The sequence below is a fragment of the Salmo salar genome, chromosome 21 (genome assembly GCF_965601325.2).
Source record: "Salmo salar chromosome 21, fSalSal1, whole genome shotgun sequence".
In the NCBI taxonomy this organism is placed as follows: Eukaryota; Metazoa; Chordata; class Actinopteri; order Salmoniformes; family Salmonidae; genus Salmo; species Salmo salar.
Window position 1 is genome coordinate 25,034,419 of NC_138311.1, and position 24,944 is coordinate 25,059,362.

The following is a 24,944-nucleotide window of genomic DNA, read 5'->3' on the forward strand; positions in this document are numbered from 1 at the left end:
AGTGTGTGTCAGTCAGTGTGTGTTTCTCTATTGGCAAGTGTGTGTTTGTCTGAAAGGGCAATTCCGCCACTTTTCAACCTCATATTTATTATCTCCAGCACCAAAACAGTGTATGTGAAACAGCACATTTCTATAATCTGTGGTGAAAAAAAAAACAAAGGTCCTAAAAAAATGCTTCTCTGTGACATCACAGGGTAGGATTAAAAGTAAAAAATTAAATAAAATAATGCAATTTTCAAAACCGGCAATGAGTTTCTAGCCAGAGGGAGGGTATTTTCTTGATTGAGACATTTTCACAGACATGTTCAATCTATCCTCGTCCCAGTCTGTAATCCCACCATATTTAAAACTGACCACCATTGTCCCTGTTCCCAAGAGCTCCAAGGTAACCTGTCTAAATGACTATCACCCTTTAGCACTCACATTTGTAATTATGAAGTGCTTTGAAAGGCTGGTCATGATACACATCAACACCATCATCCCAGACACCCTAGACCCGCTCCAATTCGCATACCGCCCCAACAGAACCACAGATGATGCAATCTCAATTGCACTTAACACTGCCCTCTCCCACCTGGACAAGAGGGGAAATAACTATGTGAGAATACTGTTAATAAACTACAGCTCAGCGTTCAACACCATAGTCCCCTCCAAGCTCATCACCAAGCTAGGGACCCTGGGACTTAACCCCTCCCTCTGCAACTAGATCCTGGACTTCCTGACCACAGGCCCAGCCTTCAACACGGGGCCCCTCAGGTGTGTGTGCTCAGTCCCCTCCTGTACTCCCTGTTCACCCACGACTGCGTGGCTACGCACGACTCCAACACCATCATCAAGTTTGCTGATGACATGGTGGTGGCAGGCCTGATCACCGATGGCGATGAGTCAGCCTACAGGGAGGAGGTCAGAGACTTAACAGTGTGGTGCCAGGACAATAACCACTCCCTCAACGTCAGTAAGACCAAGGAACTGATCGTTGCCTATAGGAGAAAGAGGGGAGAGCACGCCGCCATCCACATCAACGGGGCTGTTGTGGAGCGGGTCGAGAGCTTCAAGTTCCTTGGCGTCCACATCACACATCACATCACCTCTCCTTCCAGTTCTCTGCTGCCAATGACTGGAACGACCTACAAAAATCTCTACAACTGGAAACACTTATCTCCCTCACTAGCTTTAAGCACCAGCTGTCAGAGCAGCTCACAGATTACTGCACCTGTACATAGCCCATCTATAATTTAGCCCAAACAACTACCTCTTCCCCTACTGTATTTTTTTTTTTTTTTTTTTTTTTCTCCTTTGCACCCCATTATTTCTATTTCTAGTTTGCACTTTCTTCCACTGCAAATCTACCATTTCAGTATTTACTTAGCCACCATGGGCTTTTTTGCCTTTACCTCCCTTATCTCACCTCATTTGCTCACTTTGTATATAGACTTATTTTTCTACTATATTATTGACTAGGTTTGTTTTACTCCATGTGTAACTCTGTGTTGTTGTATGTGTCAAACTGCTTTGCTTTATCTTGGCCAGGTCGCAATTGTAAATGAGAACTTGTTCTCAACTTGCCTACCTAGTTAAATTAAGGTGAAATAAATAAGGACTTAACATGGTCCACATACACCCCCCCACAGCCGTGAAGCGGGCACGGCAGCACCTCTTCCCCCTCAGGAGGCTGAAAAGATTGGGCATGAGCCCTCAGATCCTTAAAATGTCCTACAGCTGCACCATCAAGAGCATCTTGACTGGTTGCATCACCGCTTGGTATGGCAAATGCACCGCCCTTGATCTCAAAGCTCTACAGAGGGTTGTTCGGACAGCCCAGTACATCACTGGCGGGGAGCAATTACTTTTTCACACAAGGGCATTGGATGTTTTATAACTTTGTTAATGAAGTAAATTAAATAAGTATGTAATTGTTGTCTATTTTTTCATTCAGGTTCCCTTTATCTAATATTAGATTTTGGTTGAAGATCTGATAACATTCGGTATCAAAAATATGTAGAGAAAATTAGAAAGGGGGCAAATACTTTTTCACGACACTGTACATACACATTACACATGCACACTCACACACACATTTACACTAATTTACTGCTGCTACTCTTCTTTATTTTACTATTATTATTATCTATCCTGATGCCTAGTCACTTTAGCCTGCTTTCATTTACATATCTATCTCAAATACCTTGTACCTCTGCACATTGATCTGGTACTTCCTGTATGTAGTACCATTCTTGTGTATTTTATTTTATTCCTCTGTGTTCCTATTTTATTTATATTTTAAGACTCTGGGGCATTTCACATTAAAGTCTACACCAGTTGTATTCAGTGCATGTAACAAATACTATTTGATTTGATTTGATTTCCACATCACCGTGAATCTCAAAGTGTTAAAAAAAATATATGTTTTAACTTTCGATGATGTCATCGGGTAGAACTTTTTAACAATTTTTGTTCCACAAAACATAGAAATGCGCTGTTTTCACATATGTAGACACTGGTATTGTGCTGGAGATAATGAACATTTGCTTGAAAGTGTTGAAATTGCCCTTTAAGTGTGTGTTTTAATGAGATAGTATGTATGTCCTTCTCTATTCATAGCATACTCCTAGGTTCTAATTCTCAGAGTAAAAAACTATACGGACACTATGAAAGCTTAACCAAGTTTTATTCTTCCCAGAGGGTCAATACAGCTGCATTCAGACAAAACATGTTTCCACCAACACAAGTATATATATACTCCAATTTAGATGCACTCCTTCTCTCCAACCCTTACATCTGTTATGGTTCGACAGGAAGATGAAGTGATGGGGTAATAAACTGTTCCTCCTCCCTTAAGGTGACCTGACCTGACCTGACCTCAACCCCCTTGATGCCTAATCCAAAGTTCTCCACCCATATCACCTATAGCACTCCCTTAACTGCCTCTCCTCTAACCAGCACATTCCAAAGCCATCTGGCTCCTACAGATAACCATTTAACTTCTGATGTGAAAACCAGTCTCTTTCACTCATCAGACACTATAGTATTACTTCTGATGTATCATGTCTCTAGTATAACAATGTTCAAAGTTTAACCCAGAATCTAACAATACAGACAGTTTACAGATTTAGGAATTATGACTGTATCCCACTGCTGGCTTGCATTTGAAGTTAAGCAGGGTTGGTCCTGGTCGGTCACTGGATGGTAGATCAAATGCTGCTGGAAGTGGTATTGGAGGGCCAGTAGGAGGCACTCTTTCCTCTGACCTACAAAAAGTATCCCAATGTCCCAGGGCAGTGATTGGGGACATTGCCCTGTGTAGGGGCAATTCCTCTCCCCTGTAACTATTCCCCAGGTTGTTGCTGTAAATGGGAATGTGTTCTCAGTCAACTTACCTGGAAAAATAAGGGTTAAATCAAATAAATGCATTTAATAAATTATGTAATGAATGATTCATTGATGTATTGACTAGTGTTTTGCTGTGCTGTCAGTGTTTGGTGGCACCATGTCTCGTATGTACCGTTTCCCCACCACGGACGGGAACCACCTACGTATCCTGGAGCAGATGGCTGAGAGTGTCCTCTCTCTACACATCCCTCGGCAGTTTGTCAAACTACTGCTGGAGGAGGACGCTGTCAGGTACGCTGCTATACACTGTTAAAATGAAGTGCTTTGTAACGCAAAAACTAATGGCAACTGAGCTGCCACCAAGGTGAAGGAGACAAAATATTAACTCTGTTGGAGTATTGAAACACATCATCCTGAGAGATTTTTAAACATTACATGGCGTGTGTAACAAATCAAATTAAATGTTATTTGTCACATGCGCCAAATAGAACAGAATAGAACCAACAATAGAACCAACAATGCAGTTCAATAAATAGAGTTAAGAAAATATTTACAAAATAAACTAAAGTAAAAAATTAAAAGTAACACAATAAAATTACATAATAACAAGGCTATATACAGGGGGTACCGGTACCAAGCCAATGTGCGGGGGTACAGGTTAGTCGAGGCAATTTGTAAAGTGACTATGCATAGATAATAAACAGTGAGTAGCAGCAGTGTAAAAACAAGGGGAGAGAACTGTCTATGACTTAGGTGACTGGAGTCTTTGACAGTTTTTTGGGGCTTCCTCTTACACCACCTAGTATATAGGTCCTGGATGGCAGGAAGCTTGGCCCCAGTGATGTATTGGGCCATACACACTACCCACTGTAGCGCCTTACGGTCAGATGCCGAGCCAGATCACCAGATGGTGATCCAAACAGTCAGGATGCTCTCGATGGTGCAGCTGTATAACCTTTTGAGGATCTGAGGACCCATGCCAAATCTTTTCAGTCTCCTGAGGGGGAAAAGCTGTTGTCGTGCCCTCTTCACGACTGTCCTGGTGAGTTTGGACCAGGATACTTTGTTGGTGATGTGGACACCAAGGAACTTGAAACTCTTTACCCGCTCCACTACAGCCCCATCGATGTGAATGGGGGCGTATTCGGCCCTCCTTTTCCTGTAGTCCACGATCAGCTCCTTTGTCTTGCTCACATTTTGGGAAAGGTTATTGTTCTGGCACAACACTGCCAGGTATCTGACCTCCTCCCTATAGGCTGTCTCATCGTTGTCGGTGATCAGGCACACCACTGTTGTGTCGTCAGCAAACTTAATGATGGTGTTGGAGTCGTGGGTGAAGAGGGAGTACAGGAGGAGACTAAGCACGCACACCTGTTGGGCCCCGGTGTTGAGGATCAGCGTGGCAGATGTGTTGTTGCCTACCCTTATCACCTGGGGATGGCCGTCAGGAAGTCCAGGATCCAGTTGCAGAGAGAGGTGTTTAGTCCCAGGGTCCTTAGCTTAGTGATGAGCTTTGTGAGCACTATGGTGTTGAATGCTGAGCTGTAGTCAATGAACAGCATTCTCACATAGGTGTTCCTTTTGTCCAGGTGGGAAAGGGCAGTGTGGAGTGTGACTGAGATTGCGTCAACTGTGGATATGTTGCGGTGGTATGCGAATTGGAGCGGGTCTAGGGTTTCCGGGATGACGGTGTTGATGTGGGCCATGAGCAGCCTTTTACAGCACTTCATGGCTACCGACGTGAGTGCTACTGGGCGGTAGTCATTTAGGTAGGTTACATTCAAATTCTTGGGCACAGGGACTATGGTGGTCTGCTTGAAACATATGTGTATTACAGACTCGGTCAGGGAGAGGTTGAAAATGTCAGTGAAGACACTTGCCAGTGCATGCTCTGAGTACACGCTTTGGTAATCTGTCTGGCCCAGCGGTTTTGTGAATGTTGACCTGTTTAAAGTTCTTCTCACATCGGCTACGTAGGGCATGATCACACAGTCGTCCGGAATAGCTGGTGCTCTCATGCATGCTTCAGTGCTGCTTGCCTCGAAGTGAGCATAGAAGGCATTTAGCTCGTCTGGTAGGCTTGCGTCACTGGGCAGCTCGTGGCTGTATTTCCCTTTGTAGTCCGTAATAGTTTGTAAGCCCTGCCACATCCGACAAACGTCAGAGCCGGTATAGTAGGATTCAATCTTAGTCCTGTATTGACGCTTTGCCTGTTTGATGGTTCGATTGAGGGCATAGTGGAATTTTATATAAGTGTCCGGATTAGTGTCCCGCTCCTGAAAGATAAAGCTCAGTGCGGATGTTGCCTGTAATCCATGGCTTCTGGTTGGGATATGTACATATGGTCACTGTGGGGACAACGTCGTCAATGCACTTATTGATGAAGCCGGTGACTGGGGTGGTATACTCCTCAATGCAATTGGATGAATCACGGAACATATTCCAGTCTGTGCTAGCAAAACAGTCCTGTAGCATTGCATCCGCATCATCTGACCACTTCGTATTGAGAGAATCACTGGTACTTCCTGCTTTAGTTTTTGCTTGTAAGCAGGAATCAGGAGGATATAATTATGGTCAGATTTGCCAAATGGAGGGTGAGGGAGAGCTTCGTATGCGTCTCTGTGTGTGGAGTAAAAGTGGTATAGGTTTTTTCCCTCAATTTGCACATGTGACATGCTAGTAGAAATGAGGTAAAACTGATTGAAGTTTGCCAGCATTAAAGTCCCCGGCCACTAGGAGCGCCGCTTCTGGATGACCATTTTCTTGTTTGCTTATGGCCCTATGTTGCTCGTTGAGTGTGATCTTAGTGCCAGCATCAGTTTGTGGTGGTAAATGACGGCTACGAATAATATAGTTGAGAACTCTCTTGGTAGATAGTGCGGTCTACAGCTTATCATGAGGTACTCTCCCTCAGACAAGCAATACCTAGAGACTTCTTTAATATTAGACATCGCCCACCAGCAGTTATTGACCAATAGACACACCACAGCCCCTCGTCTTACCTGACTTAGCTTCTCTGTTCTCCTAATACGCGGAAAACCCAGCCAGCTCTATATTATCCATGTCGTCATTCAGCCATGACTCGGTGAAACATAATATATTACAGTTTTTAATGTCTCGTTGGTAGGATAGTCTCGACCGTAGATCATCTAGTTTGTTTTCCAGTAATTGCACGTTGGCCAATAGAACTGATGGTAATGGCGATTTACTCACTCGCATACGAATCCTAACAAGGCACCCCGACCTTTTCCCTTGGTATCTCCGCCATTTCACGCTAATGATGGGGTTTTGGGCCTGTTCTCCGGAAAGCAGTATATTCTTCCCGCCTGACTCATTAAAGAAAAAATCTTCCTCCAGTTGGATGGTGAGTAATTGCTGTTTTGATGACCAGAAGCTCTTTTCGGTCATAACAGACGGTAGCAGCAACTTTATGTACAAAATGAGTTACAAACAATGCGGAAAAACAAACAAAATAGCACAGTTGGTTAGGAGCCTGTAAAACTGCGCTATTATTACATTATTATTACACCACTTAATAAAGAGTTGAGCAACACCTTGCCAGGGACTGGGAGCATATACAGTACTCATTCAAGGGTTTTTCTTTATTTTTACTATTTTCTACATTGTAAAAACAATGAAATAACACATATGGAATCATGTCGTAACCCAAGAAGTGTTAAACAAATCTAAATATATTTTATATTTGAGATTCTTCAAATTAGCCACCCTTTGCCTTGATGACAGCTTTGCACACTCTTGGCATTCTCTCAACCAGTTTCATGAGGAAGGCTTTTCCAATGGTCTTGAAGGATTTCCCACGTATGCTGAGTACTTTGTGGTGGCTTTTCCTTCACTCTGCGGTCCCACTCATCCCAAACCATCTCAATTGGGTTGAGGTCGGGTGATTGTGGAGGCCAGGTCATCCGATGCAGCACTCCATCACTCTCCTTGGTCAAATAGCCCTTACACAGGCTGGAGGTGTGTTTTGGGTCATTGTCCTCTTGGAAAACAAATTAAAAACAAGCGCAAACCAGATGGTATGGCATATCGTTGCAGAATGCTGTGGTAGCTATGCTGGTTAACTTCTTACGGGCAGGTGGGACAGTAGAGTCCAACCTGGCCAACATCACGGTGAAATTGCAGAGCGCGAAATTCAAAAATACAAAATTCAAATATTTAACATTCTTGAAAATATATGTGTTATACATCAAAATAAAGCTTAACTTCTTGTTAACCCAGCCGCTGTGTCAGATTTCAAAAAAGCTTTACAGCGAAAGCAAACCATGCGATTATCTGAGGACAGCGCCCCGCATACAAAGACATGAAAATCATATTTCAACCAGGCAGGTGCGCCACAAAAGTCAGAAATAGCGATATAATTAATGCCTTACCTTTGACGATCTTCTTCTCTTGGCACTCCAAAATGTCCCAGAAACATCACAAATGGTCCTTTTGTTCGATAATGTCCTTCTTTATGTCCCAAAAATGTCAATTTATTTGGCGCGTTTGATTCAGAAATACACCGGTTTCAACTCGCCCAACATGCCTACAAAGTATCTAATAAGTTACCTGTAAACTTGGTCCAAACATTTCAAACAACGTTCCTAATCCAACCTCAGGTACCCTAAAACATAAATAATCGATAAAATTGAAGACGGAATAAACTGTTTCTAATACCGGATAAAAAGAATGTGAAGCGCGCTCCAGATCACGCCACCAAAACGGTAGAGTCCACCTGGAGTGACACTTACAATGAATAGGACTACTTCTTAATTTCTCAAAAGAAAAACATCGAACAATTTCTAAAGACTGTTGACATCTAGTGGAAGCCATAGGAACTGCAACCAGGTTCCTAATAATAAGGGTATCCCATTAAAAAACTTTGGAAAATCCTATGACCTCAATTTACTTTTCACCTGGATGGTTTGTCCTCGGGGTTTCGCCTGCCATATCAGTTATGTTATACTCACAGACATTATTTTAACAGTTTTAGGAACTTTTGAGTATTTTCTATCCAAATCTACCAATTATATGCATTTCCTAGCTTCTGGGCCTGAGTAACAGGCCGTTTACTTTGGGCACACTTTTCATCCGGAGGTGAAAATACTGTCCCCTACCCAGGAGAGGTTAAGTGTGCCTTGAATTCTAAATAAATCACTGACAGTGTCACCAGCAAAGCACCCCTACACCATCACACTTTCTCCTCCATGCTTCACGGTGGGAACCACACATGCAGAGATCATCCGTTCATCTACTCTGCATCTCACAAAGACACAGCGGTTGGAACCAAAATTTGGACTCATCAGACCAAAATACAGATTTCCACCGGTGTTTCTTGGCCCAAGCAAGTCTCTTCTTATTGGTGTCCTTTAGTCTTCTCTGAACAGTTGATGTTGAGATGTGTCTCTTACTTGAACTCTGTGAAGCATTTATTTGGGCTGCAATCTGAGGTGCAGTTAACTAATGAACTTAACCTCTGCAGCAGAGGTAACTCTGGGTCTTCCTTTCCTGTGGCGGTCTTCATGAGAGCCAGTTTCATCATAGCGCTTCATGGTTTTTGCGACTGCACTTTAAGAAACTTTCAAAGTTCTTGAAATGTTCCATATTGACTGACCTTCGTGGCTTAAAGTAATGATGTGCTGTTGTTTCTCTTTGCTTATTTGCGCTGTTCTTGCCATAATTTGGACTTGGTCTTTTACCAATCAGGGCAGTCTTCTGTATACCACTCCTACCTTGTCACAACACAACTGATTGGCTCACATTCATTAAGAAGGAAAGAAATTCCACAAATTAACTTTTAACAAGGCACACCTGTTAATTGAAATGCATTCCAGGTGACTACCTCATGAAGCTGGTTGAGAGAATGCCAAGAGTGCGCAAAGCTGTCATCAAGGCAAAGGGTGGCCACTTTGAAGATGCTCAAATATAAAATATATTTTGAATTGTTTAACACTTTTTTTGGTTATTACATGATTCATGATACATGATATGTGTTATTTCATAGTTTTGATGTCTTCACTATTATTCTACAATGCAGAACATAGTCAGATAAAGAAAAACCCTGGAATCAGTAGGTGTGTCCAAACATTTGACTGGTGCTGTACATGATAATTTAGTGTGTTGATGCTCCCTTTTACATGCACTGAAACCCCAAAAAGTGTTTTCACAACATTCTCTTAAAAACACAAATATTCAGATTGAACTACACAATCATGGTGTATTGAGTCTTTTTACTTTTACAGTGTACTACTTTGTGTGTGTGTGTGTGTGTGTGTGTGTGTGTGTGTGTGTGTGTGTGTGTGTGTGTGTGTGTGTGTGTGTGTGTGTGTGTGTGTGTGTGTGTGTGTAGGGTGTGTGAACTGGAGGAGTTGGGGGAGTTGTCTCCATGTTGGGAGAACCTGCGGAGGGAGATTATTGCTCAGTACCAGACCATCATCCTCAGCTACCAGGAGACCATCGGCGACCTACACGAATATAAAGGTTAGCGCCATACTTTATAGAACATTACACCAACATTCCAGAAAACACAACAATCCTGCTGGACTGCACCTAAACATTTTAAAAACATATTATTAATATCAGTGTTGTTAGTACAAGTGTTAACAACACGGGGGGGGGGGGGGGGGGGGGGGGGGGGGAGTGGGATGCATGCCAGCAAAACCATTACACAACACAAAACAATACATGAATTGCACTATAACGGTGACAAACAGTGCCCACAAACTGTTAGGGCCTACATAAAGCTGTCCCAACAGCAGAGTCCCTCCCAACAGCAGTCCCAACACCTTACCACTGCTACACCTGCCTATCAGCGGAGCCTTGTCTGGCAGCGAAACAGTTCATTCAGCTTCATTTACTGCCTTTTAAAAAAACATAGCTGATATGGCTGACAAATGTGGTTTCTAATGACAATTAAGATGTACAAACTATGGCATAAGGGGACTACAAGCTGATAAAAGGCCATCCCTTATTTCGATTAAGACATTAATGAGCGAGCTAGGATGGACGTAGTCAATATAACTATTTGTTCAGCACTTTTGAAATGTACACCAACAGAATTCAAAACAGTGTTCTCCCTGTACAAGTCAGAACTGTAAGATAAATAAAGGGGGCTTATAAGCAGACAATGAAAGCTCTTACAATATTTGATGATTACATTTCTCTAAAACAGGTTATAGGCTACATGTGCACCACCAAGTCAGAACAGTAGGTGAAATTAAGAGGCGTATATAGAGCAAATTATTAGGGTGAGGCACATGGGCTACTAACAGCTTACTACACAACATACACTTAGTATTACTTTCTTAGCTACAGTATACATATCTCCCTGGCATATTACATAATTTATGCAGTAGCATACAATACAATACATTTTTGGACTCACCTTGTGATGTGCTCACTTGAACAGGACGTCCTTCGTGGGAAAATTTTGTCATCAAAGTCTGGCATTCTCTGGATTTATGGTGCTTTCAAAACAACTGGGAATTCCCCCAAAAAAACAAGGTTGAATCATGATGACGTCATTGATTTTCAGGTCGTAGCTCTAGAAAGAGGCCGGATTTACAACTCCGAGTTGGATGACCGTTTAAAACGTATTTTCCCAGTCAGAGCTCATTTATTTCCAACTTCCCAGTTGTCTTGAACTCACTGAAGTCAAGTTTTTGCAGTACAAGTTAACAGTTGTTTTGAGCGAGGCACAAATCATGCTTCATTGACAGCATGGCCAATGATGAATGTTTATCATTCAACATCATAAACTTGGAAAAGAGCCCCTTAATCCCAGATTTGGGACCACACAGCCACTCCACTGAATAGCAGGCTAGTGATTGCTTTGCAATTTTTGCAGTTAGCCACTGTCACTAATTCCTTCCAAACCACTCATTGTTGAATTTACGATTTCCAACTTGTTGTGTAATGTTTATGTCCAATGGCCGATGAGCACTGATACGTTTTATCTTCATTATTTATATTCATATGACAAGGATAAAAAGGATTTGCCAGCAGATTGACTTGATTCATGATGATGACTGCTAGCTAAGATTTTGAAAGTATGATGTTGACATGATCAGTCCAATCAAAGCTATTGTACATATGAAGTGATTTGACGTCATTTTATCTGTGGCCAATGATCTTGAGCCTTCTTGGATGGGCACTTCTAATGTAACTCTATGGCATCACCCAAGGGGCTAGAATATTCTAGCTCTCCCCTTAGACTTGGCGGTGACGTAGTGTCCCCATGAGTTACAGAACACTGAGCCAATCACGGCGCAACGCTCCGTATTTTCTGCTGGCTTGCCCCACCACCACAGAAAGCACTGAGATAGGCTGAAACACCTGCATTTTGGAGCTGCCTTTGCCCAACCTGCTCTGAATGATGGGTCGCCACTGACTGCAATGATTAGCCTTATAAATGGCATGCCAAATTCATGGTATTTTATATGAACTTTTACATTTGGTCATCTAACATATTCATAACATAAATCAAAAGACAATGTCCAAATGTTAAAGTTTATATAAAATATAATTAATTCGGCATTCAATTTATAGGGCTATGCAATGATATGCTATAACATGTCACTACAGATATATCAGAAACCTGCTACATTAGCACTGTTAGTACTATAATATAATATTTAATATCACTAATGCGTCAGTAACATACAGAAAGAGACCATCAGCAACATGCAAAAGTACAATAGTTGGCATCATCATAACATATCCATCCTACTCCTCTTCCAGGTCCCTCCTTTAAGTCCAGTACTCTGAAAGCAGAGAAGAAGCTGGAGTTTATCCCCACTAACCTACACGTCCAGAGGATGAGAGTACAAGGAGAGTCTGGCTATGGTAGGGAACCTGTTATATCTATCAGTCTCTATGGTAGGGAACCTGTTATATCTATCAGTCTCTGTGGTAGGGAACCTGTTATATCTATCAGACTCTATGGTAGGGAACCTGTTATATCTATCAGACTCTGTGGTAGGGAACCTGTTATATCTATCAGACTCTATGGTAGGGAACCTGTTATATCTATCAGACTCTATGGTAGGGAACCTGTTATATCTATCAGTCTCTATGGTAGGGAACCTGTTATATCTATCAGTCTCTATGGTAGGGAACCTGTTATATCTATCAGTCTCTATGGTAGGGAACCTGTTATATCTATCAGTCTCTATGGTAGGGAACCTGTTATATCTATCAGTCTCTATGGTAGGGAACCTGTTATATCTATCAGTCTCTATGGTAGGGAACCTGTTATATCTATCAGTCTCTATGGTAGGGAACCTGTTATATCTATCAGACTCTATGGTAGGGAACCTGTTATATCTATCAGACTCAATGGTAGGGAACCTGTTATATCTATCAGACTCTATGGTAGGGAACCTGTTATATCTATCAGTCTCTATGGTAGGGAACCTGTTATATCTATTTGTCTAAAGGTGCTCTCTACCCCTTCAACTCCCTCTCCTCTCCCTCCTCCCTCCTCCTCCCTCTCTCCCATCTCTCCTCTCCCTCCTCCCTCTTCCTCCCTCCATCTCCCTCCTCCCTCTTCCTCCCTCCATCTCCCTTCCTCTCCTCTCCCAGACAGGACCTATGACGTAGTGACTATAGGTGCTCCAGCAGCCCACCACCAAGGCTTTAAGCACTGTGGTCTCCGGAAACTCATCCACAAGTTTGAGGAGGCTAGGAAACAGTGAGTCCATATTTTCTTGAGCGTATGGTTGGGGGACCTGAACAGCGTTTTGAATCATTTGTACACTGCAAATTCACCACAAAAAAGCTCAAACAAATATAGTATTTGACAAAAACATTTTTTTGTACGTTTTTTTGTTGTTGAGATTTCCTAAATTAAAATAACTTTGAGCTGATTTCCTGGTGATTTTACAGTCTTTTATGTCCAACACCGAAAAGGTGTATTAATATTTATTTGCTTAGAAAACTTGGGAAGCCAAATAAAATCAATTGGGAAACCCTGCTATAGCCAAATACATGAGTTCATGATTTAATTGTTATCATCAATTTTGATTTCTAACCTTTGATTGAAATGTCTCCTTTTTGCTTACTTTCTGATCAGCGCATATGAGGAGGAATGGTGAGATCTGTCACCTGCTCCGTTTATGTGTGCAGTCTCAGTGGATGTGTTTGTTTGTGTTCTGTATTACATCGTTTTAAACCAGCACATTTTCACCCTGATCTCTCTCTCATTCTCTCTATCTCTCTCTCTTTCTTTCTTTCTCTCCCTCTCACACACACACACACATATAAACACACACCTACCAGCAGTGCTGGGTCTGGCTCTAAGCCGGTGGCCTACCTGCCTCAGGATGTGGTAAGAGCGAAGGAGCTGATTGGTCAGATCAACACCTTGAAGACCCAGGTGTGCTACTACACCGAACGTTTGTCCCGCGCTGCCAAGGAACGCTCAGCCAACGCTCTGGAGAGAACCCTCGCCATCCTCTCTGAGAAGGTGTGAGAGGGGTAGAGAGGGAGGCAGGCGGGGAGGGAGAAGGAGAGAGGGGGAAGACAGAGGGGAGAGAAGCATTGAAACATGTATCTATCTATACAATCAATATGTATTTCACTGTATTAATACACACTATTACATATCCCTTGTCTCCTCCTCTCCCTGTCTCTCCTCTATCTCTATCCCCCTCTCCCTGTCTCTCCTCTATCTCTGTCCCCCTCTCCCTGTCTCTCCTCTATCTCTGTCCCCCTCTCCCTGTCTCTCCTCCATCTCTGTCCCCCTCTCCCTGTCTCTCCTCTATCTCTGTCCCCCTCTCCCTGTCTCTCCTCTATCTCTGTCCCCCTCTCCCTGTCTCTCCTCTATCTCTGTCCCCCTCTCCCTGTCTCTCCTCTTTCTCTGTCCCCCTCTCCCTGTCTCTCCTCTTTCTCTGTCCCCCTCTCCCTGTCTCTCCTCTATCTCTCTCCCCCTCTCCCTGTCTCTCCTCTATCTCTCTCCCCCTCTCCCTGTCACTCTTTCATCTCTCTCCTCCTCTCCTTGTCTCTCCTCCATCTCTCTCCCCCTCTCCAGACTCGTCAGTTGGTGACAGTTTGTGACTCTAAGCTGCTGTCCTCTGCCATCCTGGCCCTCTCTGCCGCCCGTCCAGAATACATTTCCCAGAAGGGCACTCCCTCCCCCTCATCCCTCACTCCTTCACCCTCTCCATCCCGCTCTCCCTCTCGCCACACTACCTCCCCCTCTCACCACTCTACCTCCCCCTCTCGCCACTCCATCTCCCCTCGCCACTCCGTATACCAGGAAGGAGAGGGGGGGAGAGACAAGCGCTCCTCCCTACAGGCTGACTGGCATGAGGAGAACTGGGTAAGATGACATTGATATATTTTGTTTAAGATTTGAGAATAACAACAATATTGTATAGAATTTATATAGAAAGTGTATTTCATATTTAATCTTTCATCCCTCTCGCTTTCTGTCGCTTTCAACCCCCCTTCAGGGGAAGGTATGGTTGAATGTGGATAAGAGTCTGGACTGTGTGATCCAGAGGGTGGACAGACTGCTGGCCAAAGACAGGCTGCAGAGTGACAGCAGCAGTGAGGATGTGTTCCTGGACGCTCAGCAGCAGACCAATGTCACTACTAAGAAAGGTAAACACGCACGCACACTTCATACAGTCAAATTAACTGACTGAAATTAGGCAGCTGTTAAAGTAAAATAGGTAAACTGATTGATTGGTTAATTGGTTTATTAATGTATTGTTTAATTGGTTGATTGGTTGATTAATGTATTGTTTAATTGATTGACTGGTTGATTGGTTGATTATTGTATTGTTTAATTGATTGATTGGTTGATTAATGTATTGTTTAATTGGTTGATTGGTTGATTGGTTTATTATTGTATTGTTTAATTGGTTGATTGGTTGATTAATGTATTGTTTAATTGGTTGATTGGTTGATTCATGTATTGTTTAATTGATTGACTGGTTGATTGGTTTATTATTGTATTGTTTAATTGGTTGATTGGTTGATTGGTTGATTAATGTATTGTTTAATTGGTTGATTGGTTGATTAATGTATTGTTTAATTGGTTGATTGGTTGATTGGTTGATTAATGTATTGTTTAATTGGTTGATTGGTTGATTAATGTATTGTTTAATTGGTTGATTGGTTGATTGGTTTATTATTGTATTGTTTAATTGGTTGATTGGTTGATTAATGTATTGTTTAATTGGTTGATTGGTTGATTCATGTATTGTTTAATTGATTGACTGGTTGATTGGTTTATTATTGTATTGTTTAATTGGTTGATTGGTTGATTGGTTGATTAATGTATTGTTTAATTGGTTGATTGGTTGATTAATGTATTGTTTAATTGGTTGATTGGTTGATTGGTTGATTAATGTATTGTTTAATTGGTTGATTGGTTGATTGGTTGATTAGTGTATTGTTTAATTGGTTGATTGGTTGATTGGTTGATTAATGTATTGTTTAATTGGTTGATTGGTTGATTGGTTGATTAATGTATTGTTTAATTGGTTGATTGGTTGATTGGTTGATTAGTGTGTTGTTTAGTTGGTTGATTGGTTGATTGGTTGATTAATATATTGTTTAATTGATTGACTGGTTGATTGGTTTATTATTGTATTGTTTAATTGATTGACTGGTTGATTAATGTATTGTTTAATTGATTGATTGGTTGATTAATGTATTATTTAATTGGTTGATTGGCTGAGTGGGTCAGGGGATAAAAGGGAATGTGTGTGAATCCCTTGAGGTATCCATGGAAACAGAGAAGTCTTCTGGATACACCCAGAATCGTCATCTTCATCTCGTTCTTCTTCTCTTCCTCCATCATCATCATCCTCATTGTCATCATTCCCTAATCTGACCATCACATGTCAGTCAAACCATGAAAGACAACAGCACTGTAGGTTCATGTCCAGTTTGACTCCTCCATATTGTAATATTGTTCTGTATTATTCTTTAACTAGCAGACATACACTCACAAATGCACACAGCACTCTGTCTTTAAAATAAATATGTTGTTATTATCTCCCCTTTAGACAGCAGCCCAGATGTAGAAAAGGAAAAGCCCTCCCCAGGTAAGAACAATAATGTGTGTGTGTGTGTGTGTGTGTGTGTGTGTGTGTGTGTGTGTGTGTGTGTGTGTGTGTGTGTGTGTGTGTGTGTGTGTGTGTGTGTGTGCGTATACGTATGTGCGTGTGTGTATAGATATACTGTATAACCTCTCTCCTTTCTCTACCAGGTGAATGGATTGAGGCCTTGTACCCTCTCCTGACTACCCTGTCAGAGTGTGTGTCTCTGATGAGTGACAAGGCTAAGAAGTCCATGGTGTTCCTCCTAATGCAGGACAGTGCTCCCACCATCGCCATGAGCCTCACGCTACAGTACAGGAGAGATGTGGTCTTCTGCCAGACGGTGGGTTTACACATACACACATACACACACACACACACACACGCACACACACACATATACATATACACACACACACACACACACACACACACACACACAGAGAGAGATGCACAGAAATGCACACAAAGATGCGTTCACACACATACGTACACAGATACGTGTGCACACGCACGCACGCACACACACACAATTATATTAGTATGATTGATGTTCTACATCGGACATTATTATTTTTATTAAAGATGAATAGTTATATTGATGATGAATAGTTTTATTGGTGATGAATAGTTGTATTGGTGATTATATTGATGATGAATAGTTGTATTATTGATTATATTGATGATGAATAGTTGTATTGGTGATGAATAGTTGTATTGGTGATGAATAGTTGTATTGGTGATTATATAGATGATGAATAGTTGAAATTGATGATGAATAGTTGTATTGGTGATGAATAGTTGTATTGGTGATTATAAAGATGATGAATAATTGTATAGATGATTATATAGATGCTGAATAGTTGTATTGATGATGAATACTTGTATTGATGATTATATAGATGATGAATAGTTGTATTGGTGATTATATTGCTGATGAATAGTTGTAGTGATGATGAATAGTTGTATTGGTGATTATATAGGTGATGAATAGTTGTATTTGTGATTATATTGATGATGAATAGTTGTATTGGTGATTATATTGGTGATGAATAGTTGTATTGGTGATGAATAGTTGTATTGGTGATGAATAGTTGTATTGATGATGAATAGTTGTATTGGTGATTATATTGGTGATGAATAGTTGTATTTGTGATTATATTGATGATGAATAGTTGTATTGGTGATTATATTGGTGATGAATAGTTGTATTGGTGATGAATAGTTGTATTGATGATGAATAGTTGTATTGGTGATGAATAGTTGTATTGATGATGAATAGTTGTATTGGTGATTATATTGGTGATGAATAGTTGTATTTGTGATTATATTGATGATAAATAGTTGTATTGGTGATTATATTGGTGATGAATAGTTGTATTGGTGATGAATAGTTGTATTGATGATGAATAGTTGTATTGGTGATGAATAGTTGTATTGGTGATTATATAGATGATGAATAGTTGTATTGGTGATTATATAGATGATGAATAGTTGTATAGGTGATGAATAGTTGTATTGGTGATGAATAGTTGTATTGGTGATTATATAGATGATGAATAGTTGTATAGGTGATGAATAGTTGTATTGGTGATTATATAGATGATGAATAGTTGTATTGATGATGAATAGTTGTATTGATGATGAATAGTTGTATTGGTGATGAATAGTTGTATTTGTGATTATATTGATGATGAATAGTTGTATTGGTGATTATATTGATGATGAATAGTTGTATTGGTGATGAATAGTTGTATTGATGATGAATAGATGTATTGGTGATGAATAGTTGTATTGGTGATTATATAGGTGATGAATAGTTGTATTGATGATGAATAGTTGTATTGGTGATGAATAGTTGTATTGGTGATGAATAGTTTTATTGGTGATGAATAGTTGTATTTGTGATGAATAGTTGTATTGATGATTATATAGATGATGAATAGTTGTATTGATGATGAATAGTTGTATTGGTGATGAATAGTTGTATTGATGATGAATAGATGTATTGGTGATGAATAGTTGTATTGGTGATTATATAGATGATGAATAGTTGTATTGGTGATGAATAGTTGTATTGATGATGAATAGTTGTATTGGTGATTATATAGGTGATGAATAGCTGTATTGGTGATTATATTGGTGATGAATAGTTGTATTGGTGATTATATTGGTGATGAATAGTTGTATTGGTGATGAATAGTTGTATTGGTGATTATATTGATGATGAATAGTTGTATTGGTGATTATATAGATGATGAATAGTTGTATTGATGATGAATAGTTGTATTGGTGATGAATAGTTGTATTGTTGATGAATAGTTGTATTGGTGATTATATGGTTGATGAATAGTTGTATTGATGATGAATAGTTGTATTGGTGATGAATAGTTGTATTGGTGATTATATAGTTGTATTGGTGATTATATTGATGATGAATAGTTGTATTGGTGATTATATTGATGATGAATAGTTGTATTGGTGATTATATTGATGATTAATAGTTGTATTGGTGATGAATAGTTGTATTGGTGATTATATAGTTGTATTGGTGATTATATTGAGGATGAATAGTTGTATTGGTGATTATATTGATGATGAATAGTTGTATTGGTGATTATATTGATGATGAATAGTTGTATTGGTGATTATATAGATGATGAATAGTTGTATTGGTGATTATATTGGTGATGAATAGTTGTATTGGTGATGAATAGTTGTATTGGTGATGAATAGTTGTATTGATGATGAATAGTTGTATTGGTGATTATATTGGTGATGAATAGTTGTATTTGTGATTATATTGATGATGAATAGTTGTATTGGTGATTATATTGGTGATGAATAGTTGTATTGGTGATGAATAGTTGTATTGATGATGAATAGTTGTATTGGTGATGAATAGTTGTATTGATGATGAATAGTTGTATTGGTGATTATATTGGTGATGAATAGTTGTATTTGTGATTATATTGATGATAAATAGTTGTATTGGTGATTATATTGGTGATGAATAGTTGTATTGGTGATGAATAGTTGTATTGATGATGAATAGTTGTATTGGTGATGAATAGTTGTATTGGTGATTATATAGATGATGAATAGTTGTATTGGTGATTATATAGATGATGAATAGTTGTATAGGTGATGAATAGTTGTATTGGTGATGAATAGTTGTATTGGTGATTATATAGATGATGAATAGTTGTATAGGTGATGAATAGTTGTATTGGTGATTATATAGATGATGAATAGTTGTATTGATGATGAATAGTTGTATTGATGATGAATAGTTGTATTGGTGATGAATAGTTGTATTTGTGATTATATTGATGATGAATAGTTGTATTGGTGATTATATTGATGATGAATAGTTGTATTGGTGATGAATAGTTGTATTGATGATGAATAGATGTATTGGTGATGAATAGTTGTATTGGTGATTATATAGGTGATGAATAGTTGTATTGATGATGAATAGTTGTATTGGTGATGAATAGTTGTATTGGTGATGAATAGTTTTATTGGTGATGAATAGTTGTATTTGTGATGAATAGTTGTATTGATGATTATATAGATGATGAATAGTTGTATTGATGATGAATAGTTGTATTGGTGATGAATAGTTGTATTGATGATGAATAGATGTATTGGTGATGAATAGTTGTATTGGTGATTATATAGATGATGAATAGTTGTATTGGTGATGAATAGTTGTATTGATGATGAATAGTTGTATTGGTGATTATATAGGTGATGAATAGCTGTATTGGTGATTATATTGGTGATGAATAGTTGTATTGGTGATTATATTGGTGATGAATAGTTGTATTGGTGATGAATAGTTGTATTGGTGATTATATTGATGATGAATAGTTGTATTGGTGATTATATAGATGATGAATAGTTGTATTGATGATGAATAGTTGTATTGGTGATGAATAGTTGTATTGTTGATGAATAGTTGTATTGGTGATTATATGGTTGATGAATAGTTGTATTGATGATGAATAGTTGTATTGGTGATGAATAGTTGTATTGGTGATTATATAGTTGTATTGGTGATTATATTGATGATGAATAGTTGTATTGGTGATTATATTGATGATGAATAGTTGTATTGGTGATTATATTGATGATTAATAGTTGTATTGGTGATGAATAGTTGTATTGGTGATTATATAGTTGTATTGGTGATTATATTGATGATGAATAGTTGTATTGGTGATTATATTGATGATGAATAGTTGTATTGGTGATTATATTGATGATGAATAGTTGTATTGGTGATTATATAGATGATGAATAGTTGTATTGGTGATTATATTGGTGATGAATAGTTGTATTGGTGATTATATAGTTGTATTGGTGATTATATTGATGATGAATAGTTGAATTGGTGATTATGTAGATGATGAATAGTTGTATTGATGATGAATAGTTGTATTGATGATGAATAGTTGTATTGGTGATGAATAGTTGTATTGGTGATGAATAGTTGTATTGATGATGAATAGTTGTATTGGTGATTATATTGATGATGAATAGTTGTATTGGTGATGAATAGTTGTATTGGTGATTATATAGGTGATGAATAGTTGTATTGGTGATTATATTGATGATGAATAGTTGTATTGGTGATTATGTAGATGATGAATAGTTGTATTGGTGATGAATAGTTGTATTGGTGATTATATTGATGATGAATAGTTGTATTGGTGATGAATAGTTGTATTGGTGATTATATAGGTGATGAATAGTTGTATTGGTGATTATATTGATGATGAATAGTTGTATTGGTGATTATATAGATGATGAATAGTTGTATTGATGATGAATAGTTGTATTGGTGATTATATAGGTGTTGAATGGTTGTATTGGTGATTATATAGATGATGAATAGTTGTATTGATGATGAATATTTGTATTGGTGATTATATAGATGATGAATAGTTGTATTGGTGATTATATAGATGATGAATAGTTGTATTGGTGATTATATAGTTGTATTGGTGATTATATAGGTGATGAATAGTTGTATTGGTGATGAATAGTTGTATTGGTGATTATATAGTTGTATTGGTGATTATATAGGTGATGAATAGTTGTATTGGTGATGAATAGTTGTATTGGTGATGAATAGTTGTATTGATGATGAATAGTTGTATTGGTGATTATGTAGATGATGAATAGTTGTATTGATGATGAATAGTTGTATTGTTGATTATATAGATGATGAATAGTTGTATTGGTGATGAATAGTTGTATTGGTGATTATATAGATGATGAATAGTTGAAATTGATGATGAATTGTTGTTTTGGTGATGAATAGTTGTATTGGTGATTATAAAGATGATGAATAATTGTATAGATGATTATATAGATGCTGAATAGTTGTATTGATGATGAATACTTGTATTGATGATTATATAGATGATGAATAGTTGTATTGGTGATTATATTGCTGATGAATAGTTGTAGTGATGATGAATAGTTGTATTGGTGATTATATAGGTGATGAATAGTTGTATTTGTGATTATATTGATGATGAATAGTTGTATTGGTGATTATATTGGTGATGAATAGTTGTATTGGTGATGAATAGTTGTATTGGTGATGAATAGTTGTATTGATGATGAATAGTTGTATTGCTGATTACTTTGGTGATGAATAGTTGAATTTGTGATTATATTGATGATGAATAGTTGTATTGGTGATTATATTGGTGATGAATAGTTGTATTGGTGATGAATAGTTGTATTGATGATGAATAGTTGTATTGGTGATGAATAGTTGTATTGATGATGAATAGTTGTATTGGTGATTATATTGGTGATGAATAGTTGTATTTGTGATTATATTGATGATAAATAGTTGTATTGGTGATTATATTGGTGATGAATAGTTGTATTGGTGATGAATAGTTGTATTGATGATGAATAGTTGTATTGATGATGAATAGTTGTATTGGTGATGAATAGTTGTATTGATGATGAATAGTTGTATTGGTGATTATATAGATGATGAATAGTTGTATTGATGATGAATAGTTGTATTGATGATGAATAGATGTATTGGTGATGAATAGTTGTATTGGTGATTATATAGGTGATGAATAGTTGTATTGATGATGAATAGTTGTATTGGTGATGAATAGTTGTATTGGTGATGAATAGTTTTATTGGTGATGAATAGTTGTATTTGTGATGAATAGTTGTATTGATGATTATATAGATGATGAATAGTTGTATTGATGATGAATAGTTGTATTGGTGATGAATAGTTGTATTGATGATGAATAGATGTATTGGTGATGAATAGTTGTATTGGTGATTATATAGATGATGAATAGTTGTATTGGTGATGAATAGTTGTATTGATGATGAATAGTTGTATTGGTGATTATATAGGTGATGAATAGCTGTATTGGTGATTATATTGGTGATGAATAGTTGTATTGGTGATTATATTGGTGATGAATAGTTGTATTGGTGATGAATAGTTGTATTGGTGATTATATTGATGATGAATAGTTGTATTGGTGATTATATAGATGATGAATAGTTGTATTGATGATGAATAGTTGTATTGGTGATGAATAGTTGTATTGTTGATGAATAGTTGTATTGGTGATTATATGGTTGATGAATAGTTGTATTGATGATGAATAGTTGTATTGGTGATGAATAGTTGTATTGGTGATTATATAGTTGTATTGGTGATTATATTGATGATGAATAGTTGTATTGGTGATTATATTGATGATGAATAGTTGTATTGGTGATTATATTGATGATTAATAGTTGTATTGGTGATGAATAGTTGTATTGGTGATTATATAGTTGTATTGGTGATTATATTGATGATGAATAGTTGTATTGGTGATTATATTGATGATGAATAGTTGTATTGGTGATTATATTGATGATGAATAGTTGTATTGGTGATTATATAGATGATGAATAGTTGTATTGGTGATTATATTGGTGATGAATAGTTGTATTGGTGATTATATAGTTGTATTGGTGATTATATTGATGATGAATAGTTGAATTGGTGATTATGTAGATGATGAATAGTTGTATTGATGATGAATAGTTGTATTGATGATGAATAGTTGTATTGGTGATGAATAGTTGTATTGGTGATGAATAGTTGTATTGATGATGAATAGTTGTATTGGTGATTATATTGATGATGAATAGTTGTATTGGTGATGAATAGTTGTATTGGTGATTATATAGGTGATGAATAGTTGTATTGGTGATTATATTGATGATGAATAGTTGTATTGGTGATTATGTAGATGATGAATAGTTGTATTGGTGATGAATAGTTGTATTGGTGATTATATTGATGATGAATAGTTGTATTGGTGATGAATAGTTGTATTGGTGATTATATAGGTGATGAATAGTTGTATTGGTGATTATATTGATGATGAATAGTTGTATTGGTGATTATATAGATGATGAATAGTTGTATTGATGATGAATAGTTGTATTGGTGATTATATAGGTGTTGAATAGTTGTATTGGTGATTATATAGATGATGAATAGTTGTATTGATGATGAATATTTGTATTGGTGATTATATAGATGATGAATAGTTGTATTGGTGATTATATAGATGATGAATAGTTGTATTGGTGATTATATAGTTGTATTGGTGATTATATAGGCGATGAATAGTTGTATTGGTGATGAATAGTTGTATTGGTGATTATATAGTTGTATTGGTGATTATATAGGTGATGAATAGTTGTATTGGTGATGAATAGTTGTATTGGTGATGAATAGTTGTATTGATGATGAATAGTTGTATTGGTGATTATGTAGATGATGAATAGTTGTATTGATGATGAATAGTTGTATTGTTGATTATATAGATGATGAATAGTTGTATTGGTGATGAATAGTTGTATTGGTGATTATATAGATGATGAATAGTTGAAATTGATGATGAATTGTTGTTTTGGTGATGAATAGTTGTATTGGTGATTATAAAGATGATGAATAATTGTATAGATGATTATATAGATGCTGAATAGTTGTATTGATGATGAATACTTGTATTGATGATTATATAGATGATGAATAGTTGTATTGGTGATTATATTGCTGATGAATAGTTGTAGTGATGATGAATAGTTGTATTGGTGATTATATAGGTGATGAATAGTTGTATTTGTGATTATATTGATGATGAATAGTTGTATTGGTGATTATATTGGTGATGAATAGTTGTATTGGTGATGAATAGTTGTATTGGTGATGAATAGTTGTATTGATGATGAATAGTTGTATTGCTGATTACTTTGGTGATGAATAGTTGAATTTGTGATTATATTGATGATGAATAGTTGTATTGGTGATTATATTGGTGATGAATAGTTGTATTGGTGATGAATAGTTGTATTGATGATGAATAGTTGTATTGGTGATGAATAGTTGTATTGATGATGAATAGTTGTATTGGTGATTATATTGGTGATGAATAGTTGTATTTGTGATTATATTGATGATAAATAGTTGTATTGGTGATTATATTGGTGATGAAT

General features: G+C 37.5%; 1 protein-coding gene across 7 annotated transcripts in view; it reads left to right on the forward strand.

Moving 5' to 3' along the window:
* The window catches only part of LOC106581879 (inositol polyphosphate-4-phosphatase type I A), a 167,057-nt gene that overhangs the window by 29,488 nt on the left and 112,625 nt on the right, over nt 1–24,944 (forward strand). For 3 of the 7 annotated variants that reach the window (XM_045704573.2, XM_082967061.1, XM_082967062.1), the window contains exons 9-19: nt 3,474–3,621; nt 9,680–9,810; nt 12,070–12,174; nt 12,913–13,021; nt 13,403–13,420; nt 13,609–13,795; nt 14,360–14,650; nt 14,784–14,934; nt 16,061–16,213; nt 16,350–16,388; nt 16,553–16,725. In XM_045704573.2, coding sequence (XP_045560529.1) covers nt 3,474–3,621; nt 9,680–9,810; nt 12,070–12,174; nt 12,913–13,021; nt 13,403–13,420; nt 13,609–13,795; nt 14,360–14,650; nt 14,784–14,934; nt 16,061–16,213; nt 16,350–16,388; nt 16,553–16,725 — 1,505 coding nt within the window. The remainder of the gene's footprint in view (nt 1–3,473; nt 3,622–9,679; nt 9,811–12,069; nt 12,175–12,912; nt 13,022–13,402; nt 13,421–13,608; nt 13,796–14,359; nt 14,651–14,783; nt 14,935–16,060; nt 16,214–16,349; nt 16,389–16,552; nt 16,726–24,944) is intronic. The other 4 variants (XM_045704574.2, XM_014164319.3, XM_045704575.2 and 1 more) reach the window with 4 other exon arrangements.